We start from the raw sequence: 21,916 nt of genomic DNA, 5'->3' as shown, positions 1-21,916 counted from the left end.
AATTAATTGTTTGTCTGAGTCTTAAATAGGAATCGAATTTATTTCATACCTACTCAAATATTAAAAGCCCCAAACTTCTTCTCAGAAATCGTCTAACGCCAAAAACGCCCAAAACACCCAAAACGCTAGATCGAAAGAAATCATATTCTAACCAGAATCTTCAACTTCAAAATCGTGAAATAGCTCTTGTTGGAACCGTAGATCGATTTCGATTTATCTCAATCTTCTTCTAACCAGAATCTTCTTCTCACTCGTCTTCTTCATATTGAAATCGCGAAATCCTCATGGAAGAGGAAAAGTGGAGGTATGCGTGTGACTATAGCGTTCCGCCGGTTGTGTGTTGTTCATGGACCAATGCAAACCCTGGTATGAGGTTTTATATGTGCAAGAAGAAAAAGGTACACAATTTCATTCTGAACCTGATTGTGGAATACTTTCATTTTTTTCTTCTTCTTATTTGTTTAAGTTTTGGTTCGTAGAATGAAAGCGGGTGCACTTTTTTTCAGTGGAAAGATTCTGAAATGTGTGCAAGATCCAAGTAGATAATTCTTGGATTGCTCAAGAACAAGAACAAGCAGGAGTGTGAGATTAAGTTGCTTCGAACTAGGATTTTCAGGCTACAATTGGTTTTAATTATTGTTGGTCTTTTGAGTGTGGCGTTGTTTGGATTTGCTTGAGTGTAGTACCTTTTGTAATGAATGTGAAATGAAGACTTGGTTTTAATATGAAGGCTCTGTACTGTGAAATGAAGACTTGGTTTTAATGTGAAATGAAGACTCGGTGGAAATGAAGGCTGTGGACGTTGTTTATGTATTGAGGAATGAAATGAATTATATTTTATTATGTAGTGTGATATGTGTTGAATCTAAAAGAGGAAATCTAAATTATGTGTTGTAAATGAATTATATTTGATTATGTGTTGAATCTGAAAGAGGAATGTATGTTGAATCTAAATTATGTACTGTAATATGTGAACAAACTGCACAATATTTTCCAAAAGAAACTGTAATAGTGCACAACTCTTGGCACTAATTTTTGTCCAAAACAATCTGCACAATTTCACAGTGTACATTTCCAAAACAAAACAGCAGTAGTGCACTAATATTTTCCAAAACAAACTGCACAATTTCAGTGCACAACTCCGAAACAAAGTGCACAATTTCACAGTGCACTAATATTTTTTGCATCTGAAATGAAGTATCAGGGCATGGACGTGGCTGAGAAGATGAGGCGTTGGACTTGGATTTTTGTCTCGCCCGTCATTCATTTCTTTTCACAGTCTCTGGGGTAGGGTTACTCTTGGGTGGTCTTCCTCTTTTCTTTGTTTCTTTTACCTGCGACGTATTATGCTATGTGTTATGAGTGTGAACAAGTCAAGTGAACTGTGAAATATGATACAGGTTACCTTCTCGATACTCGCATTTTTGCAAGTTGGTCTTGAATGTCCAGCTTGTCCACACTTGCTACAATTGATGACTTGTCCCTTCCTAGTATGCTTCTTATCAGAATGCCCAGGAGGTGGCTCGTCGGAAGCCTTGGTCCTCTTTTTTTTTTTTTTGGTCTGCTCGGTAATGCTGAATCCGGTGGTGGTAAAATGTGATTTTTTCCAGGTTCCGGCCATTTTTCCGGACTGCTCATGGGCTCTATAATGCCACTATACGCTGCAGTGAACGCCTCCTTTTTATACCAATCGTCGATGAATGCCATGATATCTAGTCCGGATGCCCAAATACAAGACAACGCATGAGGGCAAGGAATGCCATTTAGTTCAAACCCCCGACAAGTGCATTGTTTGGCCCTCAAGTCAACGACAAAGGTCTCGGCTCCAAGAAAGGTGACCTGAAATTTGGCATTACCTACAATATCCAAGATTATTATCAAATAATTAACTCAACTAAAAAAAACCAAAATTAATTATACTTTCAACAATACTAACTCAACTACTAACCTGCTAATGTAGATTGACAATGTCTTGCAATATTATTGTGCTTCTCAATGATCCTCGCTTGCCAACTGGGTGATGCCATTTCTCAACTAAGTTTCTTTTCGTTGCAAATCGACACATCAACCAAAATCTGATCTTCTCAAGGAGAGTCACTATCGGCTTGTCTCTTGCAGGTATAATAACTGAGTTGAAGCTTTCACATAAATTGTTTAAAAGCATATCACATTTCACTGTTGTCCTGAAATGTCATAAACCTTTACATCCTCTTCTTTGATAGCATTCATTTTGTGATTGAAATCTGGCTTTGTTGTTGCTCGTGCACAAGACCATAACATTTGTTTTAACAGCAGCCCATTATGCTCGTTTTTGAAGTTTGCATGCAAATGACGAACACATAACCTTATCTCAGCACCGGAAAAAACGTCACCTAAAGCTTTCTCCAATCCTTTTTGTCGGTCACTCATCATAGTGAACCAACTTTCATTCTGAACTTCAAGATCCTCATGAAGAAGCTTCATAAACCATGTTGAGGTCTCTGTGTTTTCCTTCTCAATCACTGCAAATGCTACAGGATATTGAGAACTATTTGGATCAATCCCTATTGTAGCAAGTAACATACCTTTATAGTACCCTTTCAAGAAACATCCATCGAAGCCTAGCAACGGTCTGCAACCCTTGTTGAATCCATCTTTACATGCTTTGAAGCATATATACACTCTCTCGAACACCCTTTTCCCGTGATCGAGATAAGTCTTCAATAATGCAGTAGTACCTGCACATATACACACCAAAATTAAACATAACATATTATGTGTGACTTAAACATAACATATTATTATCTAGCTTAATAATACCTGGGTTAGTTAGTGTTAATTGCTTGCAATAATCATCTAAAATGGCGTATTGATCCTTCACCGATCCCTCTAATGCTTCTCTAGCTTTGTTTTTTGCTCTATAAAACTTGGTCTTGGAGACGTTGCTGAAATTCTGTGCGCACACCATACTCTTGAAACTTGTGTAGTCCATATTCAGATTGAGACGAAAATACTCCAAAAAATGCGACGCTAACCACCGACTTGTCACAAGGTTGTTATCGAACACAATACCACAGTCATGTTTGTCTACTAAGGTATTAATCCTAATGGTCTTGTTATCAGAATTCTTAACCTTGGCATATATCAACCATTGACAACCTTTTCCTCTACACTTTGCTCGTAATCTATTTCGTTCATTGAATACATACTTGAAGTCCCTATTGTTCTAAATAAATACTTCTTTCAGAACCTTCCTCACATGATCCATTGATGGAAATTCCATACCTAGTTTGAAATTAAAGTCCTCTAACCTTGACCGTGGATTGTACTCTTTTTTGCTCTTTCGGCTTGTCTCAGCTTCATCGTCGCTACAGAGACTATCCAACTCGCTCTCATTCCACGAACCGTCTGACTCTTCCTGGGCATCGTGGACAACGTTACAAACCTCGTTCACCGACGACCACCATTGATGATGATGAGTAGTGTTTTGAAGGTCGACCTCGTGCTCACCATCGTCTTCATACTCTTCCTCGCCGAGTACGAATTCCTCTTCGCCATCACTACACCCCTCTTCAACCATCGTCGATTCGTGTTAAATTTTCAAATTTCTGATTTGGGGCTTTAGGGTTCTGATATATCTTTTTGTTTGTTTTCGGAAATGAATAATAAATAAAATTATTATAAACAACCAAAATAATAAAAATAAATAACGCAATAACGGATTTTTATTCTCAAAGTAATCTAGACCGTCCATTCAGAACTGGTAGTAACAGAGGAACCAAATGTTAACATTAGGTATTTATCCCGACGAAAAAAAAGTATAGGTATTTAAATGTATCCAAACGAAAAATATAGGTATTTTTGCCGCCATTTGCTCTTTCCAATTTAAGTGAAAGATCAATTCGATTATTAATACATTCTAATTAATATTTTATATTAGTTATTCATGCACATCTTAAAAAGACAAATACACACCGTCTGCTAATTCCTTTCTTTTTATTTTCTTAAAGAGTTCTTTAATATTTTTGTTTACATGTCATTCTTTACCTCTTTTTTTTTAGACATACTTTTATATATTGCCTACGCATTTATAGTGTGATGTGTCTGGTCTTATTCTAATAAACGTATTTTATATGATGTTGGAACTTTTTTCTAATCTGTTGCCTAATATTTCGGTTCATTTGTTTAGTGCATTTAAGACTTTCCGTGTAGGGTTAGCAAATGGTTGAAGAGCGTCATGGGATAATAGGCCTTGTCACTCTAGTACTAGTAAAGATAAAGTATTTAACGCATTTACTAGTATTTATTATTTTTTAAACCTAATTTTAAGAAGAAAAATTAGTCGAACTAAGCCACCTGAAACGTTGAAATTGTAATCTAGCCAACGTTTCGTCCAAATTTTCACTCTAGCAAAAAATGATGACGTGTCTTAATTATGTAAGATGTTAATTACTATAATATCCTCTACTAGAATTTGGCTTAAAAAACTTGTAGCCCACGTTTGATCATTCAAAATTTTCGAAGTTAATACACGTGTATATATTTCGAATTAAAAAAAAAAAATCTATATTTGGCAAAGTTAGTTATTGAGCGTTTATTTATTTAATGAACATTATAGCCGTGTAAGCAAATACAGTGTAAATGTTTGTAAATTTTTGTTAATCTCCGCTGCTTTGTTAATTTCTGTTAATTATGGTAAATTTACATATGTGCAGGTAGAGCCGATTTCTTTCATTTCCTTTAATACGCATTTAATACGGTCTTTTTGTTTTCCAAATTTACTTTCAATTTTTGAACGGGTCGAGTAATTACGTGTATTCATTATCCTGTTTGACTTATTCAATCAATAAATATTTCCTTTCCCTTTTAATTACTCACCGAATCTCCTGTTATGAATTAAAAAATCTGAAATTAAATTGTTGTATACAATATAAATACGTGTATATATTTCGAATTTAAAAAAAAATTCTATATTTGGCAAATTTAGTTATTGAGCGTTTATTTCTTTAATGAACATTATAGCCGTGTAAGCAAATACAGTGTAAATATTTGTAAATTTTTGTTAATCTCCGCTGCTTTGTTAATTTCTGTTAATTATGGTAAATTTACATATGTGCAGGTAGAGCCGATTTCTTTCCTTTCCTTTAATACGCATTTAATGCTTTTTTTTTGTTTTCCAAATTTATTTTCAAATTTTGAACCGGTCATGAGTAATTACGTGTATTCATTATCCTGTTTGACTTATTCAATCAATAAATATTTCATTTCCCTTTTAATTACATCACCGAATCTCCTATTATGAATTCAAAAATCTGAAATTAAATTGCTGTATACAATATAAATCGGTCAAACGTGGGCTAGTGCTTTGATCACGTAAGTATAAGAAAATGGGTAAATTAGGTATTTTACAGCCGTAAATTTCAGTAAATGGCTAGATTGCAAAATTTACCAAACGTTGGCTAGATTTCAAAAGCCAAGTTTCAAAATGGCTACGTTGCTAGTTTGCCCTTTTAAGAATCAAACATAAATTTCGTAAAATAACCTACATATTTGCGCAAATGTAATGTGAAATTTGTTGTACCTAGCCAAGTTTACTATTCTTATTGAGAGAATAGCCCAAGTTTTATTTTATTAAGCAAATAGCCCATATTTTTTGCTCATACCATAATGCCCTCGCTTCCTTCACGAATCAGTTAATTAATTAACGTACTTGAGTGAGTTAGGTTAATTAATTAACTGATTCGTGAAGGATTTGAAATTCACAAAAAATTTACAAAAATAAGAACTTAAGTCAATTGATATTCAAAGCATTCAATTAATTAACCTAATTCATAATTCAATCATTTAGTAAATTAACTTTACTCACAAAAAAATCTAAACCTAAGCTAATATTCAACCAATAAGTTAATTAATTAACCTAACTCAACAGCCAGTTAATTAAATTAACTGATTCGCGAATTTACAGTGAATCAACAAAATCGGCGAATCATCTTCTTCTTCTCCACCATCAGCGAACCCGAACCACAATTTAAAACAGAAAACCCTAGAAAACCCCTAATCATCGCCGGACACTCTGTCGGAGGCTCGATCGCTGCATGAAACGCGAGGCGGTGGAGGCGGAAAATCTATCGGCATCGTCGTTTGAGTCGGTGGAGGCGGCGAGTCGACCGTCACCGTCGTTTGCGGCGGCGGAGGCGACGGAATCTTTTGAGTCGCGTTCGATGTGGCCGGCGCCTCCGACGGAGCCTCCGGAGGTTGAGGAGACGTGTCGTTCGCCGGCGGAGAGATAGTCAGAGAAGTAGACGACATCATGAGAGAGAGAGAGAGAGAGAGAGAGAGAGAGAGAGAGTGAATTTGAGTTGGGTGAGTAGGATTTCAAGGGTAATTTAGGTAGTGTACAAAATATGAGATATTCCCTTAATTAAATGAAACTTTGGCTATTCTCTTAATATTAGTAGGTTGATTGAGCTAGTTAGCAAAATAGATATGCTGTGAAGAACAATTAATTTAATTTTATCTTCTAATTAATTTAATTTACTGCAAAGATAATTTAACTTAATATGTAATTAATTTAATTTTTTACAAAGTTAATTTAATTTACTAGTGGTGGTTGTGGTTGCGCGAGAGGTGAAAAATAGAGGAGTTGGCATCGGAGAAGAGCTAATTTAATTTACTCTTCCAATTAATTAACTAATTGCAGATGGCAGACCTGATGGTGGTGATAGATTTGCGCGGATCTGGTGCTCAAGTCTCGCTGCGAAATTTGGCAAACCTTCGTCTAACTTCAATTCCTTATATATTTGTGTATAACTCTGATACCATAAAAGCAGATATAATAGTACGGAATAATTTTTCTCATTACTGGAATCAGTATATATATAGTACACGCTCAAACTAAATCCCAGAGAATTAAGATCAGATAACAATATGCTAACTACTCAATAAAATATATTATTTCTGCCTAATAAATAAATATAAATAATAATAATTAATACTAACAATCAGGAACTAATTCTTTTTTTTTAAAACAAGAATCTTTATATAAACATGACTGAAAGCCTAATAACAAAAGCGGGCTGCGAAAGCACTGCCGAACCGCGTCTTACCTCCCACAAAGAACCAGGAGGCCGGTCAAGAATGGAAATAAAATTTACAAAAAAGGGTCCTTCAAAAGACCTTAGAACCGGACCTATATAACACTAGTCCAATCTCTCCAGAGGTCCGCCATGGAGAATGCTGGAACGTGTAACGAGCCCAATCCCTTTCTTTGAAGCAGTCAAGGAAACTGCGAACTAATTAGGACTAGTTACACACGTGTGTTTGACTAACTAAATTTCAAGTATTTCAACAATTAGGTACATTTTTTATCAACTAGAAAGCTGAATTTATATGTAAATGCTTCAATCATGCAAGGAAATCTGCTCAAGCAAATTGTATTCTCGAGGAAAAAAAATTGTATCAGGATTTACACCCACCCCGATATCAGTTATTGACTGCGTTTGGTTGAGATTAAAATGCCATGTTTTTGTTTTTAGAAAAAACTAAAGTACTTATCTGGTGTTTGGCAAAACTGTTTTCACAAAAAAACTTCAAAAGAGATTTTAGATTTTGTACATAAAATGGAAACGCAAGATTCTTAGCTTTTTTGGAAAAAGTGTTTTTAAGTTTACTATACAAATTACCGTAATATCCTCGTACAAAGTGTTTCTATCTAAGAGTGAAACTTGTTCAAAAAATATTTGTGCATTTTATTGGAATGTCGTTGGCCGTTGGAGTCCAATAGTAATTTAACTTTTTACGTTATCTTTTTTCTCTTTGATTTTTTTTAGAAAAAAAAATATTTTTCATATATATGCATATAAATAAATATATTAATAATTATTATTTAATTTTTAAGAACATGTCTATTTTAGTATTTTTACTATAATATATTTATTTTAAGAAACGCTAAATTAACTTTTGTTATCAGCAACTGTTTTATAAACAGTTTACCAAACACATGTCAGTTTTTGAAAAAAACAATTTTTAATGGGCCATTTATTTATTTTACCTGTAACTCTTGCAACCAGCCTATATAAATGTCAAGTTAATAATAATAAGGGTATCAGAATTTCCTTTCCTCTCACAACATAAGTCTTCGATTTATTGACTTGAAAAAAAAAAACTAAGTGAGAATACAAAAAGATAATCATTTATTTCTTTATTAATGAATGACCCATCATTTAATTTGCCATGATATATATGTATAGTAATACTGGACTTGTATACATGATTATAAGGCAAAAAACAATGCAATAAAATCTTACTAAATCTTGCTTCATTTTCTGCTCATAGTCCACTCCAAGTACCTCTCGACCATGTCCAAACCGCAGAGCTCCTTGACAACCGGCAATGTTGCAGGAACATCCAAATGCTGGAACTTCACTGAATCAGTTTCCTTTGCAACACCGCCCCATGAAAGGTACTGCCTCCGAGCTTCTTTGACCGCGGCTCTTGTGGCACAATGAACCGAACTCGCTAGAAGTAACGGCGGTTCACCAGAAGCTGCGCATACAACACACTTCAGGTTATTCATCGAGACAGACCTCAGTGCTAAGTCGAGCTCTAAAAGGCAATATGTGTAGTATACTGAGAGATACGGAGCCCTAAGAATTTGGAATTTAAACAATATGAACCAAATTCTCTTGTAAGGAGCTAGGATTTTATCATCCATGTCACTACTTGGTTTCAACTCAATTGTTTACTCTAGCGACTACTTTGAAGATTAAAAAACAATTAATTGAGTAACCAAACCACCAAAATTTAAAGATTTGCTAAATAGTCATTCTTTTCTTAATTTTAAGTAAATAGCCATTATAGTGATGTCGCATTGTTTTGACGTTTTTAGCATTACATTTATGCCCTTAGAGTTTGATGGTTATTTATAGTTATTAATGAATATTTACAACTATTAATGTCTTTTTAGTTTTGTTAGTAAATCTCGTGGCTATTTACTTAAAATTTATCAAAATTGGTTATATGACAAAACTAGAGTTTTCATATGGCTATATATCTAGAAAGCCCAAAAAACAAAAGCAATATTTTTGGTCCGACTATTTTTTGTTTCACCTTTTGAAGAGAGGATGCGTTTCTTGTGATGACCGCTATTCAGAACTTCAACGTTGAACTGTCTCGGAATGTTGTCCATTGAAGGTATCTTGTATGTCCATGTACTGTCGGAAACTACCAATCCCTTGGAATCTGTCAGATACTCTTCGAGCATGAAAAACCCGATTCCTTGAACAAAAGCTCCCTCAATCTGCAACAATTCCACCAACCGGCTTATAAATTATAGTATTGAACTCACACATAAAATACTGTCTGCATACACGGATAGAAGACTAAAATATGCTCACCTGTCCCAGATCCACCGCAGGGTTTAGACTCTGTCCACAGTCATAGATGATATCCACTTGCAAAATTGTGGTTTCCCCAGTCAGAAGATTCACCTCAACCTGTGAAGGGTAACATTATTCAGGCTTCATTGATACAACCATTTGAGTATTTTACAAAGGAAGTGGATGAACAAAATGCTGTGATGATAGTAGGCTTGCCTCGCTAACTGCAGCACCATAGATTAAATATTGCCTGGAAGACGAATCTGGGGTGTATAAAGAATTCGCTGACATGTTCACAGATGTCATGTGACCCTGCATGAGGGAAAAAGGAACCAAATTTCTCTAATCAAATCAGTAGTTGAAGTATGTAACAGATAGAATGAAAAATACTTGATTTTAGAGGCTGCTGAAGGCACTTGAAGTTGAATAATGACACGGAAGATGAAAGAACCGAAACTCTTAGAAGTACAGAACAATAATAAATAAATATAAAAATAAACTTATCAAGCATTTGAATTTTGGGAAGATTTCATTTTTAGCTGATTGTAGTTACCCGAGAGATAAGAGCCTCCCATTTGATGGAACCCGTTTCCTTCTCCAAGATTTCCTTGAGAGGTGTTAACCTCTCAACAAGGGCGTTGCAACAGAGTCGAACCGCCTCGCAGCTTGCTTCGGAAGCAGTACTACAGGCCGTTAAACCTCCTTGAATCACGCTCAGCGTATCAGCCTGGATGACCCGCACTTTATCCAACAAGTCACTGCTTCCGTCGCAGCCGATCAAGCCGAGAGCATAAGCAGCCGTTTGTTTGACCTTTGTCCAAAGCCCCTGCCCCATTTCGACCCCCCCGACTTCAACGGCCACGGACCCATCTTGCAGAAGGCTGACTTTACCAGGAGTTGCTCTGACGATCACTTGATACATGATTGGCACTCTAGATATACCTCTTTTGATCCATTTATTACGGTAATTAAATCCATCAACTGACTGGGTCCGTTCCTTGTACCTCGAAGACACAGCCAACTTATCCCATATCATGGGCAAAGTGTACTCAGGAGCTTCTCCGACGGCACCCCCATAGAAGAGGCAGAGGCTCTCAAAGGAATGAAGATTCCGGCACCTAACTGAGTCGACTTCCACGGAGAGGAAAGAAGCAACGTGTTCGATTATGACTTCGGCGATGAACGATCCCTGCACATGTCCCGGGGCCCGCATCGCAGACTTACTTGAGTGGTTTGTTTTGCAGACCTTTATATCGAAGGACAGAGCGCCCCAGTCGTATTTCTTGATTGTGGCCATCATCCTGGACGGCATTACCGGGCTCATATCGGGAGAGGAGCCCGCGTTGATCAGTATTTTCAGGTCCAACGCCGTGATCTTGCCGTCTGATTTGAATCCGACGGTGTAGGTAATTTCCATGGGATGTCTTCCTGCGGTCATTATCATATCAGACTTGCGATTCACGTATGTCCTCACAGGGCGCCCTAATTTATGCGCTGCAAGTGCACATGCTGTTGCAACCTGAATAATAAAATGTTAAATTAATTAAATGTAAATATAAATTATGATGAATGCATACATGCATTTCCTGATAGTATCGAATGAGATGGGTATGAACCAAACATCATTGACAAAGCATCCTCTTTTTGTTACAGAGTGAATAATATAACATCTTAACATGGACAACAAATCTACAGAATACACAGCGGTTTAGAGTGAAGCTTGCTCTTATCTAAAACAAACTAACCCATTTACGCAATAAGAGAGCTAGGATTGTGACTCTTATCAAATGCTTCCATTAACAAGGTCATGCTCATTATCTTTCTTGAGATAAAAATCAATAAAGTATAATTATGAATAATAAGACTGACAACCTCAACCCGTTTAATAAAAACCTGTTGATTTTCTTGGGCTATAACTGAACACTTACAGGCATTGATTTCATGGCCTTTCCACCATATCCGCCGCCAATTCTTCTTGTGATAACACGGACATTGTGCTCAGGTATTCCCAAACATTTTGCAACAACCATGTGCGAATGCTCCGGACACTGACTTGAGCTATAAACCACCATGCAGTTGTCTTCGTCTGGTACAGCAAGCGCAGTTTGTGTCTCCATGTAGAAATAGTATTGTGAGCCGAGCTTGATCTAAGATGTTACAAAAAAAAGTTTGAAAAGTTAAAAATATCATAGCATGCATTGATGTATGTTCAAGAAAATGACTCGATAGAATAAAAAATAAAAAATAAAAAAACAAACAAACAAACAAACTAAGCACTTCAAAAGTACCTCGGCAGAGACAATTTTGTGCTCGGCTTCAGCCATTCCTTTCGATATATCGCCAACTGGTTTTGGCATTAGATAAGCAGGGACCTCGAAGAAGCTCGATCTTTCAACTGCCTCTTTGACGGTTAAAATGGGTGTCCGTAAATTTTCAAATCCATAATCAACCACCGCTAATTTTGCAGCCTCGTCCGCATGTTTTTGGGTATCTGCCACCTGATAAAGATGTTAATGTTAGGGACCTCACGTTGAAAAGAGATTGGTAAATCACCCCCACCATGACTGGCAAGATAACTGGGAACCTCAAGCGGGACTTGAGACTACTACCACGAAATCTGACCGAAAGATAGGTAACAGAAGCATTCGAGTTATTGGAACGTCGCAAGGGGATCAGTTTCTCCTCAAAGTCACTTGGCTGGACGCCGCCGCCAATTTCTCCTCAAAATCTCTGCGACGGAGCCTACCTCTGAGCGTCATGTTCCTTTTGCGGAGCTACTTTGGAAGTCCCTGGAACCTAAGGAAGTTCAAATCTTTGGCTGGTTGATAGTCTCTAAGAGAGCAAAAACAATGGATCAGATCCAATGCCGAGCTGTTCGACCATCTTGAATTACTCTCTGTTGATGGGCTGGAAGTGGAGTGCAGCGGCAAAATTCGGTAATCACACAGGACTTTGGAATATTTAGAGCGTTCAGGTTCTTTCAAGACGAAGACTGAGATCTCAACAGGCTCATTGACAACATCAATTTAAATATTGCACTGTGGTTGTATTCCGCTTGTAACGGTTTTAACTTCTTCTCTGTCGGAAGGAAGGTCTTCAGACATGTTTTCTATGTCGGTTCCTTCTTAAACTGGGCTGGCGTGCTGTCCAGATCTTTGAAATAGGCCAGTTCACTCTGCTTGTAATTATCAATTTTGATAAATTAATACATATACAGTTTCTTAAAAAAAATTAGAATTAAGAAGGGTTTATAAGGTCATGAGTTGCTCCACTTCGGCCAATTGGTTTTGAGATGATACTTAAAATGGTATCAGAGCCCACAAAACTCAGATGTGAACCGGTCCAAAAATAACATGGTATCAGAGCCAAATATGATTGAGCGCAAGAGCCACCATCTTGAGAAGATATGTTAAGGATCCCACGTCGATAAAGTAGAAAGACTTAGCAAAGATTATACCTCCTCTAATTCTCATTGCTAATTGGTTTTGAGAAGGAACCCACAATACTCAACGGTTATCCTCAGAATCTCAACCACAATACCCCATAAGGAAACTAAGAAATAATCTCCTGGTTTTTTCTGGGAGGTAAGACACGGTCCGGCTGCGCTTTTGCACTCTCTTTTGTAAAGTTTTTTTTTTATTTTTTATTTTGACCGGCCTCTTGGTTCTTTGTGGGAGGTAAGACACGGTCCGGCTGTGCTCTCGCACGTCGCTTTTGTAATTAGGCTTAATGCCCTGTTAATATAAAGAGTCTCGTTTCAAAAAAAGAAACTAAACTACGAAATAACAATCGTCTAGCAAAGAATGACTCTGGCTATAATATTGTTCAGTTGAAGCAGGGAATTACCAGAAGAGCAATAGGCTGACCAGCATACTCAGCAATGCTGTCAGAGAACAAAGGTTCGAAGCCAAACATGGTTAGAGATCCCACATTCTCTCCGGCTTCAGGAATGTCTCTGAAAGTAATAATCTCAACAACTGGTTGGTCCGTATGCTTGAACCTTATACCTTTGACTCTCACAAGAGGTTCTGTGCTGTAAATAAATGATCCGTATAGACAGCTCGGTGGGGAAGGAATGTCATCTACGAACACAGCCTCACCTACACAAATGAAATTAAAGACTGACGACTGCTTGTTTTATGACTAATAGTTAAGGATATCAAATTTATACGAACCAGAAGCTTGAAGGGCTGCTCCAGATTTAGTGACCGGCTCTCCCACAGGGTAATACTCGCTGCTTGATCCGATAATTTGTTTTCCCGATGATAAGAATATGTTATCCTCCTTTGGTATAATCTCAGCTGTACCATCAATGACTGGACTGAAAAACTCAAACAGATAAGCCACGGCCAAGCTCGACCTGTAAGCGGGACTGGTAGTGCCTTCTTCGGGAACAACAGAAGCTCTTACTAAATTACAAGCTTGGTATAAGGTTTCGTGGTTCAAAACTTTTCCAGACAAAAACTCTTCGACCTTTCTTGCTCGAATCGTGTGGTCCGTTCCGTAAGCTCCAAAAGCAAGTCGACAGCTTGTCACCACCGAGACTCTTTCATGGGTCCTGCACGGAGAGACTTCGGCCAAGAAAGCGGCGTTCAAATATGGCAGCGCGTTCCCGAGGGGTCTCGGGGCAGCACGATAGGTTTCGAACAGCAGAGAATCCTTTTCGGATGAATCCCAGTTCGGAATCTTGACGCTCAGAAGAACACTATCCAAATCCAACGGAGGGCTTTCTAGAAACTCCTCCAACGTGATTCTTTTATGCCCGGGACAATTTCCGCTCGTCATCACCTCCACCGTGGCGTCTGCTGCGAGAAGTATCGTAGCGAGATCCGAAGGAAATTTCCTCCTCTGAGCCATCACCAAGTTCCCTCCGATGCTAGCAGAGTTTCTCACAAAAGGCGAAGCAATCTTCTCCATATGGCGACGAAGTTGACGAAACACCGTCTCACCCCCAGAGCAAAATTCACCTTGTCCATCGCTCTCTCTCAATGCCTCGATGACTTTGGCGATCGAAACCGCCGATCCGATCTCGAACCCGGATGAATCCTTCCTTATGGCCGAGAGCTCAGGCAAATGCTTCAAATCGATATACCTCTCGTACCGCTCTATCTCCTTGTAGTAACCAGTTCCCGTGTTACCAACCACAATCTTAGTCTTCGTCCCTATCGAGGCTGATAGTGCGTTCTTCAGTTCATCGATGGTCCGAGGAGATAACCATCGATCCGTTCCGAGATCCACACCAGTTTCTTCCTTCAGAAACTCCGGGAACGCAGGTACCGGTTTTGAACGGTCGTAAAAGGGCAGGCTTTTCGCTTTCTCATCCTTAGACTGGTCCTTTGTCCAAAAGGCGTTGAAGCCCAAATCCTCGATGTCGAGATCGGCGGCGAAGCTCTTGCAAACATCGGCGATGGAGCGATAGCCGGTGCAACGGCAGAGATTCCCAGCGTTGGCTCTCTCGGCCTCTGAGACGGTGAGCTTAGAGAAGCCATGGGGAGGCTCGGGACGGTCTTCTTTTCTCTCGGCGGCAGCGATGGCGGAGACGAGGGAAAGGCACATCCCGGGAGTGCAGAAGCCGCACTGGGACGCGTGGAAGCCGGCGAACCTCTCGTGGATTGGATGGAAGCCGTCTCGGAGGTTTCCCAGCCCCTCGGAGGTGGTGATGGAGCATCGGTTCACGCTCCGCACCAAAGTCAGGCACGAGCTCACCGTAAAGTCTTCGACCTTATCGCATTTCGGGTCGTATTTCGACACCAACACCACACACGCACCGCAACCCCCTGGAATCGGAAAACACAGTTTCAATCACATTCAGATAAAAAACATAATCTCGAGTTTCAATGATCAGAACTAAAGGGTTTTGTTTCTATTTTAGCAAGTGATTTAGGAAATAGACTGAAAGACAACATGACTCTGTGTGTTAGTAAAAGTCAAAACTCTCCTTTCTTGTTGGAAAGAATCATCAGGAATAAGTAAAGCAGAAGATTAGAGAACAAAGCAATGGTTGGATTGGATAAGAGTGCGAATGAGACGATTAAGAGTCAAATTCTCACAATTTCATAACATCGAACAATTATGACCATCACAGAACGAACTTACAAGCAAAAAATACAGCCATTACACAGGATAAGATTAACAAACCAATTGAGAGAGAGAGAGAGAGAGACCTTCACCACAGCCGAGCTTGACACTCTTGAAGCGAGTGCGAGTGCGCAGGAACTCGAAGAGAGTGGTGGAAGGGTCGAGATTTGGAAGCTCGAACCTCTCTCCATTAACAGCAAAGATTAAGCCTTCACAAGCTGTTGATTCTGCGTCGACGTCCATTATCGAAAGTAAACCGTGTTGAAGCAAAGAACTCCAGAAAAAAATAACCACCGCTTGAGTCTGAGCTTGTACATCATTCTTAATGATGGTTGATATACATATATAAAGCTCGCTTCGGAGAATGAGTATCTAATGATTGTGACCACATCTTGATTTGCGTCGTACGAGCTAGACATCGTTATCACAGTGCCAAAAAAAGTCGGGCACGACTCGACTACAAATAAAGACCCATGTCTATTTTTCTTTCCAAAATTAAATTTATTTTTGTCACTGTCCGTTGTTGTCTACACGTATTTCGTACGTTCGTGATTAAAGCGAATTTAGAGTGAGCGGTATATTTCCAATTGAGCAAATTGCGTAAAAAAATATCTATATTTTTCGTTTGGATACATTTAAATATCTATATTTTTTTTTTCGTCGGGATAAATACCTAATATTAACATTTGGTTCCTCTGTTACTACTAGTTCGGTTAAGTATAAACGTAAAGACACGTGTCTATATCCTATGAAACCAAACATTTTTTTTTACCAAATATGTTATTAATAAAAAAAAGGAATGAATTAATTGTTTGTCTGAGTATTAAATAGGAATCGAATTTATTTCATACCTACTCAAATATTAAAAGCCCCAAACTTCTTCTCAGAAATCGTCTTACGCCCAAAACCCTAGATCGAAAGAAATCATATTCTAACCAGAATCTTCAACTTCAAAATCGTGAAATAGCTCTTGTTGGAACCGTAGATTGATTTCGATTTATCTCAGTCTTCTTCTAACCAGAATCTTCTTCTCACTCGTCTTCTTCATCTTGAAATCGCGAAATCCTCATGGAAGAGGAAAAATGGAGGTATGCGTGTGACTGTGGCGTTCCGCCGGTTGTGTGTTGTTCATGGACCAATGCAAACCCTGGTAGGAGGTTTTATACGTGCAAGAAGAAAAAGGTACACAATTTCATTCTGAACCTGGTTGTGGAATACTTTCATTTTTTCTTCTTCTTATTTGTTTAAGTTTTGGTTCATAGAATGAAAGCGGGTGCACTTTTTCGGTGAAAAGATCCTGAAATGTGTGCAAGATCCAAGGAGATAATTCCCGGATTTCTCAGGAACAAGAACAAGCAGGAGTGTGAGATTAAGTTGCTTCGAACTAGGACTTTCAGGCTACAATTGGTTTTAATTATTGTTGGTCTTCTGAGTGTGGCGTTGTTTGGATTTGCTTGAGTGTAGTACCTTTTGTAATGAATGTGAAATGAAGACTTGGTTTTAATATGAAGGCTCTGTACTGTGAAATGAAGACTTGGTTTTAATGTGAAATGAAGACTCGGTGGAAATGAAGGCTGTGGACGTTGTTTATGTATTGAGGAATGAAATGAATTATATTTGATTATGTTCTGTGATATGTGTTGAATCTAAAAGAGGAATGTATGTTGAATCTAAATTATGTGTTGTAAATGAATTATATTTGATTATGTGTTGAATCTAAAAGAGGAATGTATGTTGAATCTAAATTATGTACTGTAATATGTGAACAAACTGCACAATATTTTCCAAAAGAAATTGTAATAGTGCACAACTCTTGGCACTAATTTTTGTCCAAAACAATCTGCACAATTTCACAGTGTACATTTCCAAAACAAAACAACAGTAGTGCACTAATATTTTCCAAAACAAACTGCACAATTTCAGTGCACATTTCCAAAACAAAACAGCAGTAGTGCACTAATATTTTCCAAAACAAAATGCACAATTTCAGTGCACAACTCCAAAACAAAGTGCACAATTTTACAGTGCACTAATATTTTGCATCTGAAATGAAGTATCAGGGCATGGACGTGGCTGAGAAGATGAGGCGTTGGACTTGGATTTTTGTCTCGCCCGTCGTTCATTTCTTTTCATAGTCTCTGGGGTAGGGTTACTCTTGGGTGGTCTTCCTCTTTTCTTTGTTTCTTTTACTTGCGACGTATTATGCTATGTGTTATGAGTGTGAACAAGTCAAGTGAACTGTGAAATATGATACGGTTTACCTTCTCGACACTCACATTTTTGCAAGTTGGTCTTGAATGTCCAGCTTGTCCACACTTGCTACAATGGATGACTTGTCCCTTCCTAGTATGCTTCTTATCAGAATGCCCAGGAGGTGGCTCGTCGGAAGCCTTGATCCTCTTTTTTTTTTGGTCTGCCCGGTAATGCTAAATCCGGTGGTGGTAAAATGTGATTTTTTCCAGGTTCCGGCCATTTGTCTGGACTGCTCATGGGCTCTATAATGCCACTATACTCTGCAGTGAACGCCTCATTTGTATACCAATCGTCGATGAATCCCATGGTATCTAGTCCGGATGCCCAAATACAAGACAATGCATGAGGACAAGGAATGCCACTTAGTTCAAACCCCCGACAAGTGCATTGTTTGGCCCTCAAGTCAACGACAAAGGTCTCGGCTCCAAGAAAGGTGACCCGAAATTTGGCATTACCTACAATATCCAAGATTATTATCAAATAATTAACACTACTAACTCAACTAAAAAAACTAAAATTAATTACACTTTCAACAATACTAACTCAACTACTAACCTGCTAATGTAGATTGACAGTGTCTTGCAATATTCTTGGGCTTCTCAATGATTTCTAATACTCGCTTGCGAACTGGGTAATGCCATTTCTCAACTAAGTTTCTTTTCGTTGCAAATCGACACATCAACCAAAATATGATCTTCTCGAGGAGAGTCACTATCGGCTTGTCTCTTGCAGACATAATAGCTGAGTTGAAGCTTTCACATAAATTGTTTAAAAGCATATCACATTTCACTGTTGTCCTGAAATGTGATTTGCTCCACTCTTTCGGGTCTTTCTTCAACAGCCACTCATAAACCTTTACATCCTCTTCTTTGACAGCATTCATTTTGTGATCGAAATCTGGCTTTGTTGTTGCTCGTGCACAAGACCATAACATTTGTTTTAACAGCAGCCCACTATGCTCTTTCTTGAAGTTTGCATGACGAACACATAACCTTATCTCAGCACCAGGAAAAACGTCACCTAAAGCTTTCTCCAATCTTTTTTGTCGGTCACTCATCATTGTGAACCGACTTTCATTCTGAACTTCAAGATCCTCATGAAGAAACTTCATAAACCATGTCCAGGTCTCTGTGTTTTCCTTCTCAATCACTGCAAATGCTACTGCATATTGAGAATTATTTGGATCAATCCCTATTGCAGCAAGTAACATACCTTTACAGTACCCTTTCAAGAAACATTTATCGAAGCCTAACAACGGTCTGCAACCCTTGTTGAATCCATCTTTACATGCTTTGAAGAATATATACACTCTCTCGAACACCCTTTTCCCGTGATCGAGATAAGTCTTCAATAATGCAGTAGTACCTGCACATATACACACCACAATTAAACATAACATATTATGTGACTTAAACATAACATATTATTATCTAGCTTAATAATACATGGATTAGTTAGTGTTAATTGCTTGCAATAATCGTCTAAAATGGCGTATTGATCCTTCACCGATCCCTCTAATGCTTCTCTAGCTTTGTTTTTTGCCTTATAAAACTTGGTCTTGGAGACGTTGCTGAAATTCTGTGCGCACGCCATACTCTTGAAACTTGTGTAGTCCATATTCGGATTGAGACGAAAATACTCCAAAAAATGCGACGCTAACCACCGACTTGTCACAAGCTTGTTATCGAACACAATACCACAATCATGTTTGTCTACTAAGGTATTAATCCTAATGGTCTTGTTATTAGAATTCTTAACCTTGGCATATATCAACCATTGACAACCTTTTCCTCTACACTTTGCTTGTAATCTATTTCATTCATTGAATACATACTTGAAGTCCCTATTGTTCTAAATAAATACTTCTTTCAGAACCTTCCTCACATGATCCATTGATGGAAATTCCATACCTAGTTTGAAATTAAAGTCATCTAACCTTGACCGTGGATTGCACTCTTTTTTGCTCTTTCGGCTTGTCTCAGCTTCATCGTCGCTACAGAGACTATCCAACTCGCTCTCATTCCACGAACCGTCCGACTCTTCCTGGGCATCGTGGACGACGTTACAAACCTCGTTCACCGACGACCACCATTGATGAGGATGAATTGTGTTTTGAAGGTCGACCTCGTGCTCACCATCGTCTTCATACTCTTCCTCGCCAGGTACGAATTCCTCTTCGCCATCACTACACCCCTCTCCAGCCATCGTCGATTCCTGTTAAATTTTCAAATTTCTGATTTGGGGCTTTAGGGTTCTGATTTGTTGTTTTTTTTTTTTCGGAAATGAATAATAAATGAAATTATAAACAACCAAAATAATAAAAATAAATAACGCAGTAACGGATTTTAATTCTGAAAGTAATCTAGACCGTCCATTCAGAATTGGTAGTAACGGAGGAACCAAATGTTAACATTAAGTATTTATCCCGACGAAAAAAAAGTATAGATATTTAAATGTATCCAAACGAAAAATATAGGTATTTTTGCCGCCATTTGCTCTTTCCAATTTAAGTGAAAGATCAATTCGATTATTAATACATTCTAATTAATATTTTATATTAGTTATTTATGCACATCTTAAAAAGACAAATACACACCGTCCGCTAATTCCTTTCTTTTTATTTTCTTAAGAGTTCTTTAATATTTTTGTTTACATGTCATTCTTTACCTCTTTTTTTTAAGACATACTTTTATATATTGCCTACGCATTTATAGTGTGATGTGTCTAGTCTTATTCTAATAAACGTATTTGATATGATGTTGGAACTTTTTTACAATCTGTTGCCTAATATTTCGGTTCATTTGTTTAGTGCATTTAAGAGTTTCCGTGTAGGGTTAGCAAATGGTTGAAGAGCGTCATGGGATAATAGGCCTTGTCACTCTAGTACTAGTAAAGATAAAGTATTTAACGCATTTACTAGTATTTATATTTTTTTAAACCTAATTTTAAGAATCAAACATAAATTTCGTAAAATAACCTACATATTTGCGCAAATATAATGTGAAATTTGTTGTACCTAACCAAGTTTGCTAATCTTATTGAGAGAATAGCCAAGTTTTATTTTATTAAGCAAATAACCCATATTTTTTGCTCAGACCATAATGTCATCGCTTCCTTCACGAATCAGTTAATTAATTAACGTACTAGAGTGAGTTAGATTAATTAATTAACTGATTCGTGAATGATTTGAAATTCACAAAAATTTACAAAAATAAGAACTTAAGTCAATTGATATTCAAAGCATTCAATTAATTAACATAATTCATAATTCAATCATTTAGTAAATTAACTTTACTCACAAAAAAATCAGAACCTAAACTAATATTCAACCAATAAGTTAATTAATTAACCTAACTCAACAGTCAGTTAGTTAAATTAACTGATTCGCGAATTTACAGTGAATCAACAAAATCGGCGAATCCTCTTCTTCTTCTCCACCATCAGCGAACCCGAACCACAATTTAAAACAGAAAACCCTAGAAAACCTCTAATCATCGCCGGACACTCTGTCGGAGGCTCGATCGCTGCGTGAAACGCGAGGCGGTGAAGGCGAAAAATCTATCGGCATCGTCGTTTGAGTCGGTGGAGGCGGCGAGTCGACCGTCACCGTCGTTTGCGGCGGCGACGGAATCTTTTGAGTCGCGTTCGACGTGGCCGGCGCCTCCGACGGAGCCTCCGGAGGCTGTGGAGACGTGTCGTTCGCCGGCGAAGAGATAGTCAGAGAAGTAGACGACATCATGAGAGAGAGAGAGAGAGTGAAGTTGGGTTGGGTGAGTAGGATTTCAAGAGTAATTTAGGTAGTGTACAAAATATGGGATATTCACTTAATTAAATGAAACTTTGAATATTCTCTTAATATTAGTAGGTTGATTGGGCTAGTTAGCAAAATAGATATGATGTGAAGAACGATTAATTTAATTTTATCTTCTAATTAATTTAATTTACTGCAAAGATAATTTAACTTAATATGTAATTAATTTAATTCAAAATTAATTTAATTTTTTACAAAGTTAATTTAATTTACTAGTGATGGTTGTGGTTGCGCGAGAGGTGAAAAATAGAGGAGTTGGCATCGGAGAAGAGCTAATTTAATTTACTCTTCCAATTAATTAACTAATTGCAGACGGCAGACCTGATGGTGGTGATAGATTTGTGCGGATCTGGTGCTCAAGTCTCGCCGCGAAATTTGGCAAACCTTCGTCTAACTTCAATTCCTTATATATTTGTGT

General features: G+C 37.9%; 1 protein-coding gene and 2 pseudogenes across 1 annotated transcript; all 3 read right to left on the bottom strand.

The window, feature by feature from the left end:
- Positions 1–1,028: 1,028 nt before the first annotated feature.
- Positions 1,029–3,559, bottom strand: LOC149381052 (uncharacterized; annotated as a pseudogene).
- A 4,589-nt stretch (positions 3,560–8,148) lies between these two features.
- LOC149381051 (indole-3-acetaldehyde oxidase-like) lies at positions 8,149–15,844 on the bottom strand. The gene is made up of 10 exons (XM_089630128.1): positions 15,521–15,844; positions 13,532–15,133; positions 13,203–13,456; positions 11,645–11,854; positions 11,285–11,503; positions 9,910–10,875; positions 9,573–9,668; positions 9,375–9,473; positions 9,088–9,277; positions 8,149–8,523 (listed from the first exon to the last, which is right to left on the bottom strand). The coding sequence occupies exons 1-10, from the start codon at positions 15,675–15,677 to the stop codon at positions 8,297–8,299; spliced, it is 4,020 nt and encodes a 1,339-aa protein (XP_089486254.1). The 5' UTR covers positions 15,678–15,844; the 3' UTR covers positions 8,149–8,296.
- A 1,609-nt stretch (positions 15,845–17,453) lies between these two features.
- Positions 17,454–19,892, bottom strand: LOC149381050 (uncharacterized; annotated as a pseudogene).
- Between the last annotated feature and the right edge of the window lie 2,024 nt (positions 19,893–21,916).

This window comes from Urtica dioica, chromosome 11, assembly GCF_054948205.1.
Source record: "Urtica dioica subsp. dioica isolate 48M chromosome 11, U.dioica_male_clone48M_v1_H2, whole genome shotgun sequence".
NCBI lineage: Eukaryota > Viridiplantae > Streptophyta > Magnoliopsida > Rosales > Urticaceae > Urtica > Urtica dioica.
This window is presented reverse-complemented; position numbering and strand designations above follow the sequence as displayed.